This window comes from Wasmannia auropunctata, unplaced genomic scaffold, assembly GCF_000956235.1.
Source record: "Wasmannia auropunctata unplaced genomic scaffold, wasmannia.A_1.0 LD335985.1, whole genome shotgun sequence".
NCBI lineage: Eukaryota > Metazoa > Arthropoda > Insecta > Hymenoptera > Formicidae > Wasmannia > Wasmannia auropunctata.
This window is the reverse complement of record NW_012026905.1, coordinates 317,357-328,781: the sequence shown is the minus strand read 5'-3', so window position 1 is coordinate 328,781 and position 11,425 is coordinate 317,357. Positions and strand designations below refer to the sequence as shown.

At 44.0% G+C, this 11,425-nt stretch overlaps 2 protein-coding genes across 3 annotated transcripts; one reads left to right on the top strand and one right to left on the bottom strand.

Moving 5' to 3' along the window:
• Nucleotides 1-1,149: 1,149 nt before the first annotated feature.
• Nucleotides 1,150-10,845, bottom strand: LOC105454529. Its single transcript, XM_011697202.1, has 6 exons — nucleotides 10,638-10,845; nucleotides 9,392-9,575; nucleotides 9,038-9,234; nucleotides 5,654-5,863; nucleotides 4,390-5,411; nucleotides 1,150-4,258 (listed from the first exon to the last, which is right to left on the bottom strand). Exons 1-6 carry the CDS (start codon nucleotides 10,843-10,845, stop codon nucleotides 2,960-2,962), a joined length of 3,120 nt encoding a protein of 1,039 aa, XP_011695504.1. The 3' UTR covers nucleotides 1,150-2,959.
• LOC105454403 (carbohydrate sulfotransferase 11-like) lies at nucleotides 6,723-9,121 on the top strand. Of its 2 annotated transcripts, XR_974993.1 has the most exons (5): nucleotides 6,723-6,983; nucleotides 7,145-7,485; nucleotides 7,708-7,894; nucleotides 8,148-8,796; nucleotides 9,048-9,121. XR_974993.1 is itself a non-coding variant. In XM_011696988.1 (4 exons), the coding sequence occupies exons 1-4, from the start codon at nucleotides 6,849-6,851 to the stop codon at nucleotides 8,661-8,663; spliced, it is 1,179 nt and encodes a 392-aa protein (XP_011695290.1). In that variant the 5' UTR covers nucleotides 6,723-6,848; the 3' UTR covers nucleotides 8,664-9,021. The 2 variants fall into 2 exon arrangements, 1 of the variants encoding a protein (XP_011695290.1); XM_011696988.1 differs by lacking the exon at nucleotides 9,048-9,121 and having other exon boundaries at nucleotides 8,148-9,021.
• Nucleotides 10,846-11,425: the final 580 nt, after the last annotated feature.

The following is an 11,425-nucleotide window of genomic DNA, read 5'->3' as shown; positions in this document are numbered from 1 at the left end:
GCGAACTCACGGTCCCGCGGGGTCGCGTCAGGACGCCAGGCCAGGCCCTCGTGGATGCTCGCCCCGAACGTTTCTCCGCCACCGCTTTCACTCGCGACTGGAGTCGTGGAGTCGCCGAATTCTTCCACCCAGCCTGACCTAACCTAACCCTCCTCACCCTGCGTCACGCGCGTGTCGCCAGGCGGCGGTACTCGTTCTGTTTTGCAGCAAGTACTGCAAGTATGAAGTAGATCTGTTCGTACTTTTTGCACTCGCAGTCATAATCTTCGCTTATCTCTTTTTTTTAGAGAGATTTCAAACACGAATAAATCTTTTTTATCTCGCATTTCCTAAATTTCCTAAATTACGCTCTACTCCTTGCGATTTCAAAATCTTAATTATTTACAATTAATAACCAAAAATCAATGTTAATTCCTTGTGCGATTCAAACGTGTAATTATGTATAAATCTATTTTATATCTCGCATTTCCTAAATTTCCTAAGTTACGCTCTACGCTCCTTGCGATTTCAAAATCTTAATTATTTACAATTAATAATAAAAAATCAATGTTAATTCCTTGTGCGATTCAAACGTGTAATTATGTATAAATCTATATTTTATCTCGCATTTCCTAAATTTTCTAAGTTACGCTCTTACGCTCCTTGCAATTTTAAAATCTTAGATTTACAATTAATAGCCAAAAATCAATGCTAATTCCTGCGTTAATTTGCGCGATTCAAATGTGTAATTACGTAGACATTCGATTTATAGCGTATGCAACATTTGCTGCTTTCTATTTTCGAATAACAAAATCCCGCAGCTTTCGCATATACATATTTAAATTTCTTAACTGTGGATATTAAAATCCATATAAAAAAAGCAATATATTGCACAATAGCGTAGCATTACAATTGTTATGATATAATTTTTAATTCCACGGACATTTTCTATATTACGCGACATATAAATTACACATAAAATTTTTTAAATCTCAAATTCTGTTGTTGCAATTTACTAAATGGATTTAAAAGTCGAGATGCCCAAACAATGCAAAGTCCAAAATCGAGACGTAAGATATAGTTGCGAGAAACGTCTCATATCTTACATCCCGATTTTAGACTTTATGTTGTCTGAGCTTCTCCGATTTACATAATCTGCATTAATGCATATATGATCGCGACCAGGATGTTTGAGTGATCCTTTGTTACACAAAGTCTCTTTATTGTACATAGTATAAAAATTGCGTACAAAAATAATCTCGGTACGAGACGTAAAAAATAAGACATATTTTATATATACAATAATCGCAAATGCGCAATACTAAGACTTAAGTCGTTATATATATATAGCTTTGTCTTGTAACAATCGGACGGTGCGTTATCACACGCTTACGTCGCGTTCACTTTACGTTATTTTATGTAAAGTCGAGCGCGACGCAGCTTATAAAGTCATGGGTAAAAATCAAGATGTATGTGCCTAATTAACGAGTGATGTTGAACGGGGTGTCCTAAAAAAAAGTCGTATTGTCCGTTCGCTTAGAATGCTTCCCAGAATTCGTCGGTGAAAGGACATACGACTTCTCTGGGACATCCTGTATATATTGCGGTATATTTGTACTGTGGTGTGTGTCTTTCAACCATATTCCATCGTAATTATTATCCTCCTGATTTACTTTATCAGATATGTATGCGCGATAACAATGTAATATTTTCGTAAAAAAGGTATTCAATACTATAATGGGTTAAGATCAATTTCTAATGTGATCTCATTTTTTATATACGAGGGCTTTCAATACGAGGGAAAAGTCCTAAAACTTCTAAAGAGTAATTTCCTAAATATAAAAAAATAAATGAGAAATACACACTTGAGCAAAATAAAACTGAACTGCCGCTCAGTTAATTCGTAATGAAAGACAAACAGTGCCGAGTATATTAACAAAAAAATCGATAAGTCCTTTGTCATCTGTCGCTCAAATTTTTGGCTCGATGAAAGTGAGTTGTTTCACGTTCAGTTGTAAAACGTGAATCAATTAATTTTCGCTGTAAACATGCTTCAATACATAGGGAAATTCGCCGTAAATACGTAATAAAAATATTCGATATTAAAAAATGAGTTTCGAATAGATTATTTTCGGTGGCCCCAAATAATGTGAAGTTCAAAATCGGGATATAAGATTCTGATGATCTTTATGATCTTCTAGACGTATTTTAGATATCTCTCACAAAGATGTCTTTAAAACTGAACTATGGTCTTCCCTAAAATTGCGATGACTTATGACTCATATTACTCTTTTGTGATTTTTGGATAGGTGGACAAAGTGGTGACTAAATAATACACTCTTATCACTACAATATTAAAATACAGTACTAATAATTAAACCAATTTAGTCTACGCATGGCCATAATCAACGATAGTGTTACGCACACGTAGTGAAATAAAAGCAAGAAGTGTACGTGCCATCCACGCGTGAGTTTGAACGTAATTTAACATTATCGTACCAAGTATACTACTCCCCTCCCTCGCGGCGGACGGAACGTGTCGTTCAATTGTCACAAATAGTGCCGTGCAAAATTTGCCCGTGAAACACAAAAACCGATGTAGATGATATGCCATAGATGCAGGAAGTAATCTATGTCTCAACACATCGTTATCAAATGGTGGGTCTAAACTGATCCGCGGTTTAAGATAAATCTGGATTTTTACGAGGGAGGGCTGCCACTATAAGAGACAAATTACTTGTGTAATTAAAATTATGATCATTATTTATAAAATCACAAAAATCTAAATTGCAAACCCGAATTAACTGGAAAAAAAAAAGAATGATCAGATGAGTCAAAATTACACAGCCGCGGTTCTAGTGTTAAGTTTTTTGTAGACAGCTTTGAGACGTCTTATGTGCCGATTTTGGGCTATATACGTTGTCTGGGATGAAATACGCGAGTGAGAAAACCCGAAGGGGTGGGGAAGAATTTGTTTTTACTATAAATTTTTGGTGCTCGGATGAAAGGAGATACGTTTGTTCCAGAGTTTCGGAACCGGCGAGAGTACCTGCTCTAGAAATAAGTGTCTCTTCTCCTTCAGATTGAAACGCATGTTGCACAGCGACTTGTCGTTCCTGTCGTCTCTCTCTATGGCCCAGGCGTGCCTGTCATTATTGTCCCCGTTATCGTGAATACTGTTAATCCGCCCATTGTTGTTCGACGACAGCAGAATTGGCGAGAGATTCTCTTTGTTCGGCGATTTCTTCGATATCGTGGGAAGATTGTTTCGCTTGGCGACGCTGTCCGCATCCTCGGCGTCCGTCTTCGCGTCGGCGGGCCTGGCCTGGCACAGGTTCTCGCCGTTCTCGACGGACACCAAGGGGCTCATTTCGACGTACAGATCGCTCTCGTTCGCGTCGAAGTCGTGCCTGCAATCCGCGAACGTAACCTGCCGCACGAACTTGCTCGCCCTGCTGCCCAGAATCGGCGAGTCCGACAGGATAGCCTCTATCAGGGGCGTCTTCTTGATGGACTCTATCGCGCAGCATCGGACGAACTCCCGGATCGCGTCTATCTCACGTTTCTCGACGTCCCGCGCGGTCAGATCGATCGAGGCGGTCGTCGCCGAGGCGCTTCTGAGATCGTTGTCGAACAACACCTTGGCAAAGTGCGCCCGCGCCATCAAGTTCCTGGGATTCAGGTCCTCCCACTGCGTCCCGGTGGTGTGGTAGATGTGTCGCGGCGAGTTCTCCGCCGTGTACCGCCTGATCTGGTCTATCGTGCTCACCAGGGTGCACGCGGAGTCGCGCGACTGCTCCGTCCCGTGTTGAAACTTCTCGTCCGACGACGACGACGACGACAAGTCGTCGCGCTCCTCCATTATCGTGTCCAGCGCGAGCATACCGCCCCGATCGTCGAACACCACCGGCTTGGCCACGTACAGACTGACGTTCTGCTCGTCCACGGTGGACGCGGAGAACGTGCTGCTGTCGCTGTAAGACGACTTGTCGCCCTTGGATTCCACCAGGTCGTACGTCAGGGCGTCCGCGTAATCGTCCTGCTTCAACAGCGCTCGCGAGATCATACCGTCCGAGTATTCCGAGCTGACCGTCGTGCCGGTCGTGCTCGTCAGGGTGTCCCGCCGCCGGTCGCGCACCACGCTGTCGTCGTGGATGTACGTCTCGATGTCCGTGTAGCCCCTCCAGCTGCGGATGCACCAGGGCGGCCGGGCGACTCCCAGCGGGCACACGTTCTCGTAGTCGTGGATCGACGTCACGCAGCTCATCGTCTCGTCCCGCTGCTGTAAGAGAAATGAACGAACGTGAAGGGAAAGTAGCACAGCGAATAAATAAATAAAAAACAACAAATGAGTTCAATGTAACAAATTGCGAGAAGCGAGGAGATATAGATTTTCAAGTAATTTTCGACCTGCTGCTGCAGGTCCTTCGACACCTTGTCTATATCGAATATCCTGCTGCTCTCCAACGGCGTCGGGGTCGTCAGCTTTCCCCTGTTCTTGATAACGTCCAGCGCGCCGATCATCTTGCTGCAGGAGTCCAGCGTGAGGGAGCTGCTCCGCTCGGAGCTGTCGCGACTGCCGAGCTGATCCAGATCGATGTTCAGTATGTCCGGCGCGTGCCAGTCCAATTGCGACGTGATGTCGTGCTCGTAAATGCCGCGGCGTTTACGCGACGAGTCGACGTCGTGCAAGCCCGGGTACAGGGAGCACAACGGCGCCGCGCTGCTCGTAGTAAGCGCGCTGTCCGGATTGTCGTTGACCGACGCGATCTCCTCCTTGTGCTTGACGCCGACGCGACTGTGCGGCCTCTCGCACTCGGTGGAGAGGCGCACGACGCTCGCGCTGGACTCGCTCTCCGAGTTGTAGTTGCGATTGACAATGCCCTCCTCCGCGCAGTCGGAAATCTGCACGATATTCGTGAGCAAGGATTGCTTGTCGATGGGCACCTCCTGGGTGGCCCTCGGCGAGATGTCGATGGAGTGGTGCAACGACGCCAAGGAACCGCGATGGAACAGCTTGAAGGATCTGGGCATGTCGACCTTCGTAGCCGTCGTGTGCTCGCTGATACTCCGGCTGATGTTCGCCGCCGATGTTCTCGACGGATGAAACTTGCCGTAATACAGCGACATGCTCACGAGACCGACGAGCATGCAGCACACTATTGCGGTCGCGATCGCGATCATCGTGTAGCCGCTCGCGACGGTGTCCTTGAAGTGCAACGTGTACAAGATCAGGAAGGTCAGATTCTGCGCGGCGATCACCGAGTAAAAGACGAGCACGCGGTAGCGCGATCTGCCGTCGCGTAGGTTGAAGAAGTCGAAGCAGTAGATCAGTCCGATCACGCAATTGTAGATGCGCTCCTCCCACACGGTGGGGCAGAACTCCGTCTTCTGCAGAATCACCCAGATTGTCATGAACAGCCAATGCAGACCTGGAAAACGACGCGATTCCGTGAAAGTTGAGGACAGCGCAACAGCGAATTTTACATTTTGAGATTATTTAGAGATTAAATAATTGGCTCAACATAATGTAACATTACGAACAGTCCACTTAAATCTAAGAAGATTGGCCTTGCTTAAATTAAGCGTCTTTCATTTAAAGCGGACAACTAAGATTATTTTAAATAGATATAATATGGACCTCCGCGTTTTACTATTCCTCGATGAAACTCACCCAGAAATACAAAAAACCACGTTCTTAGGAAGATAGCCGCTAGTACCAGAACTGCGACTCTCGACACGAGCATGCCGCCGCGCCAGCAAGCCTGAAGAGCGAGAGCGACCCAGGTCGCGTTGCTGCGCTCGCGATTGATATTGTGCATGGCTCTGATGTACGTACTCACGGCCCACGTCAAGGAACAAAAAGAAGCTACAGCGGAAGTACCTGTACAGAAATTTCATTTACGTTAATTTGATGATTGCAATAACAATATTGACCATTGGCTGATGGTGGCTGGATCATTCGAGATCCTTGATGGGATGGTGTTCGTTGATTTTCGAAGCCCTTTTTGTTATTCGCTATAAAAAATCTAATACTCGAAAACTGCTGTTTTATGTACTACATTTATACGCGGAGCGATTTCTTAATTAGATCCAATAGAGTACGGATCTAAAATGATCCAGCCACATCCTTCTTCCGAATTAAATTTGTAAATATATATAAATTATTATAAAAATACATTTTTAAAATTTAAATTTATATATACATAGAAATGTATATCAAGGGTGTATGTTATATATATATATTTTTAATTATTATAGTTTTCTACGTCTTCTATAATGAAGGAATAAACATCGAGAATATATAGATATTTCTTTAAAAAAAATACCGAAGCTATACAAATTATCATTATAATTCGTTAAACAAAACTAGAATGTAATTAAATTGAGAAAAACAAAAAATAAATAAAGATACTGAAGCATCGCTATATTTTTCCGTGGCTATTGTCCGCGATGGGCTACTGCCTTCTTTTCAGCTATTTTTGAATACGCTTCGAGTGCGCTTCGCTACGGTTCGCGCTTCGTCGCTTTTATATTTAAAACCGTGGAGGAGGACGAGAGTCCCTCGCCTTGGAATTTGTCGTCGTCGTGTCCACGCATTGTCCGGAAAAACAGATAAAGGCCGGCGATATTCCTTCCTCTTTCCTGTTATCTACGGAGGCGGACACGAGGGAGGAAACGGTAGAATAATAACAATATATGCGGCTTCTCTCGGAGTATCGGCTCGTCGGAGATTCACAAATATTCACGTTCCCGAGAGCATCGGCGGTACAGCGGTGCAATGTAATCTGTGTGTGTGTGTGTGTGTGTTCTTCAGTTTTGATTTTAGAGAGTTTCTCGTGAATTATTAACGTGACAAAAGACAGGAAATGCACACGATGCATAAGTCGTACAAAACGATCGACGTATTAACGTCGAGTGACGTTAAAAATTCGACGATTTGTCAGGGATCACTGAAAGCTAGACTTTATTACTTCTCGAAAAAGCTCCTCCTACTGATACAGGTAGGTATTGATACGAAAATAAAAAAGTGCGTCAAATTCGTGGCCCTCCTCCCTCAACCGTGCATTTCCTCTGCGAACGATTTTTCCTCTTTTTTCTGTTTCTCTCCTTACAATTCTCCACGCAAAAAAAAAAATTATTATTATTCGATTAATTTTTCCAGAGACAGATCACGGTGATAGAGTCGATCGCGGCGTTGGCGACGGTTTGCATCTTCACATTGTTAATACTGGCGAACTTAGCGCAATCCTCGCACAACGCAGCGGAGAGGACAAACATAGAGCCGGCCGCATCGCTGAGGTATGCATCGCCGAAATACGCGACTGTTGCGCGACGTGCCGTCGCGTCTGGAATAATGCCGCGAGCCCCGATGTCGCGCGGCCAGATGGAGGATGTCAGGCGTGAGTTGGACAGGAGGAGGCGGTGGGTGGCACGCGTGTGTGAGACGATCGACACGAAGAGAGCGCGCCCGGACGCCAGTCTGACGAGCATGATCGTCGACACGTAAGCGAGGGAGATGCTGAAAATTTTGTCAACATTATAATATATATGCACATCTAACGATACATCTCATCATCGTCCGTTATATGAAACAGAAGTTTGGATCTTGAAATACTTTTAATTCCCCTTTCCCAGATTTTCGCGTTAGATTGTGAGAAAGTTGAAAGATAAAATAAATAATTTCTCTTTCTAATTCAAATAATTCTAATTCGAAATAATTCGTAGGGAGCACAACGTGTCGTGGTGTCCCATATACAAGGCGGCGAGTTCCACGTGGATGAATTACTTCGCCGTTCTAAAGGGCACTCTGACCGACGCTACTGTAGACTTGGTACGTCGCAATCTTACGCAGGTCAGCGATATCGTGCGGCAAAAGTTTCAGCAGGAAGCGGATTCTAGTAAGATCTACGAGGTAAGGATATTGTGCTCTGTTAAAATACGCGATTAATTAATCCATCACCATAGAACTGTGAATATATTAAAAATAAACGAGAATCTTGTAAAATAAGTTTTTTCTAAGCATTTCTAACACAAAAAAAATATAATCAGACACAAAATGTTTCTTTTAGCTAAAAGAATTCTAAAATAATTCTGAAGTAAAAAATTGTTTAAAATAAATGAAGGCAGCGACAAGTTAAGCTGCGAATTTAGCGTGCGATTTTTAGAAGGTGAGCCGAACGAAGAAGTTCCTGATTGTGCGACATCCGCTGGAGCGTCTCCTGTCCGCGTACAGGGACAAGCTGGAGCACATGCGGGACCGCGAGTATTACTACAAACGCTTCGGCCGGCGCATCGTGCTCAAGTACCGTCGAGCGTCGAGTGACGCGACTGCGGGGCGGCTGGAGCCGACGTTCGCCGAGTTTCTGCGATTCATAGTCAGCGAGAGGTACTTCGACGAGCACTGGGCGCCGTATTACAGCACCTGCGAGCCCTGCGCGGTCCGCTACGACTACATTCTCAAGTTCGAAACCCTGGACAGGGATCAGAGCTTCCTCATCCAGGACGCCAAGCTCGGCGGGTACCTGTACGAGCGGGATTATCCGCGTAACGTCAATCCGCTTGGCGCGACCACCCGGGAGACACTCGACCAATACGTGAGAGGGATATCGCGATCGCTTCTCGACGAGGTCTACAAGATTTACGAGAACGATTATAAACTGTTCAACTATTCGTCCGTTTAATATATTATCGGCGTCTCCGTCTCGATCATACCATTTATACAGGCAGCTCTCATAGATTTTCTGTATTATGTAATTGACATATACAAAAACACGTTAAAACTTCACGAAGACCTCGCTTTAAATGTGATATAACGTAAGAACTTTTTAAATATCTTTTTTTTTTTCATATTTTCTTAGAGAAAATATTTTGTTTCTCAAAATATGTGTAATTGAAAAATACATATGTACTTATATTCTTTTTCTTGGACTTTGAGTTTCTTGGAATTGCATTGTACTTTGATATTTACATTCAAATATACACACTTATACACATCGTTGTATACCTCATACATATAAAATATAAAATAACATTCACGAATAAAGAGAACACTTACTCGTCCACAGCGGCGCGTGGTTTAGCATCGCAATGACATACAGCTGCAATATCAACTGCGGAGCAGCTCCCATAAACGACTTAAACAAGTGCAACATACATATGTCACTTTCCTGCCGATACACCCAATTCTTGTCCCTGCTGAAGCCGGACTTATTTCTCAAAGAGTGCATCGCAGTGTAAAGCAAAGTCAAGTACCTGGAAAATAGAGCATTAAATTGTTAAGCGACATTAAACGATGGGAGAACACCTGATGGTGTTTGTATACATATATTAAATTTAGCCGCCGACAATTCTAGCATAAAGAGACAACTCGCGCGCAAAAAAAGGAAAAAAAAATGAACATCAAGTATACCTGTGCAAAAAGCCGAGTAGAAGGAAGTGCAGCAACCAGTGAACAGTCCGCAGGGAACCGTCGCTGCGATGCCATCTCAAACTAAATAGTTGGGTAACACAAGCGGGTAAGACGGTGAAACCCATTGCAAAGCATCCCCACGCTAAGTGGCCTTGCAAAAGGTATTCCACACATACAATGCTGTCTGTGTGTGCGAAAAATATCTTACAAGGTGTTTCGGTTTTTACGGAAGAACAGAAGCTTTCCCGTGCATGCTTTGAGCAAGTGTGTGTGCAAAACAACATGTTTTACCACGTGTGTGACATTTAGACTGATATTACGCTTGTCGTATGGCAAATGTAATATCAGCCTTAGACGTTTCAGCGCAAAAGGCACGTTGAAAGACGTTAATGAAAAGTATCATGATTTTTGTTATAATTTTTGATAATTATTTGGTAAATAAATATAACAGTAATTATAAAAAATGATTACATTTACATTGTAAATAATAAAATTTACAATGTAATAAAAAATGTGCAAATATTCTAAAATATGAAAATACAATATATACAATTAATAGTATAATACAAAAATACATAAATAATAAAGAATATATAATAAAGAAACGTAATGCATTCTATGCATTACCATTCATTTCAATATTTTATTTCTATTAAAACTCCTCTATATATACATATAATTTTTAGAAAGAAAGGATTGCGATACGTTTTCTTTTTTCGAAAAGTTACATTTTGGGATCGCAATACTTTTTACTAGCGTCATTAATAAACATATAAACAAAGTTGTCGTAAGCGTACGGGGTGTTCCGCGATCTCAAATTATTAGAGTGTCGGATTTCGCGAACTCGCGCGAAATAACGAGCGAGAATTTCTTAATCGTCGCGATTTTTTTGCAACTGTCAACATTATGAATCCTCGCGGAATTAATGCTCCAACTAAAATTAAAAATTGCAAATCTCTTTTGTTGCCAAAGTAGAATCAATAATCGAATGCGAATTCTGTCGAATCAAACTGAAGTTTCACTCCGCGTTCCGTTCGTTTGTTTAACAAATTTCATAACGAATCATTCGAACTGCACGGACTTGTTAATCCCGGGATGAGAGACCCGGGAATTGGAGCTGTCGGAAGTCGCGGGATCGCGGGACGCCCCATGGTGGTACGCACGCACACGCTCGCGTGCCGCGTGCGCGCGCCTGCGTACGTGTGTGTGTGTGTGTGTGTGCTGTGTGTGGGCACTCTTTGTTCACCTGTTGCTACGTCCGCGAAAAATAAACTGACCGAGGACGCGTAGTACAGCAGGTCGGCGGCGCGAAATCGGTAAAGCTCGGCCTGCCGGCGCGGCGTCGCCGCGCGCGGCACCGCCGCCCCGTCCGCCGTCGCGTTTTCAATGTCGCGCGGAATGTCGGCGCACTTCACCGTCTTCACCTCGCACGACTCCACCGCCGCCGCCGCCATCTTCCCGCATCCTCGCCCAGCAGTACGACGACGCGCCGGCCATTCGCTGCGTGCGATCCCCGGTGCCCTTCGGAATCTTCGGATCCGTCCGCGCGCCCGGCGCGCGATGCTGCTGCGATCCGCGGAACCGGCTTGCGCCCCTCGCGCATGCGCGCTACGCGTTCGCTTCCTCTCCCTCCCCCCCGGTCCCCGCACCCTCGTCCGCCGCTCGGCCGGCTCGGCCGCTGTTTCTTGCGTTGGTAGGATTGAATCGCAGTAGCGAAGCGTACGTCGGGGTGCCCCGTGCCTGCAAAGGCGGAACGGTAAAAAGATAATTAACTCTTAATTCAATTATCTACTTTTATGGACCAATTTGTATATCTTAACTAAGTTAAGTTTTTAAACTTCATTTCTACCAATGTAGACTAACTTTAATTCTCGGTTTAACTTTGTATCTTTTTCCAGCTCTAGAAATTAGAAAAAGATAAACAGTGAATTAAACCGAGATTAAAATTAATCTACATTGGTAGAAATAGACATAAGACTGTTAACTTAGCTTAGTTAAAAAAAATATTGACTTATCCAACCCTGCTGTGAAGAG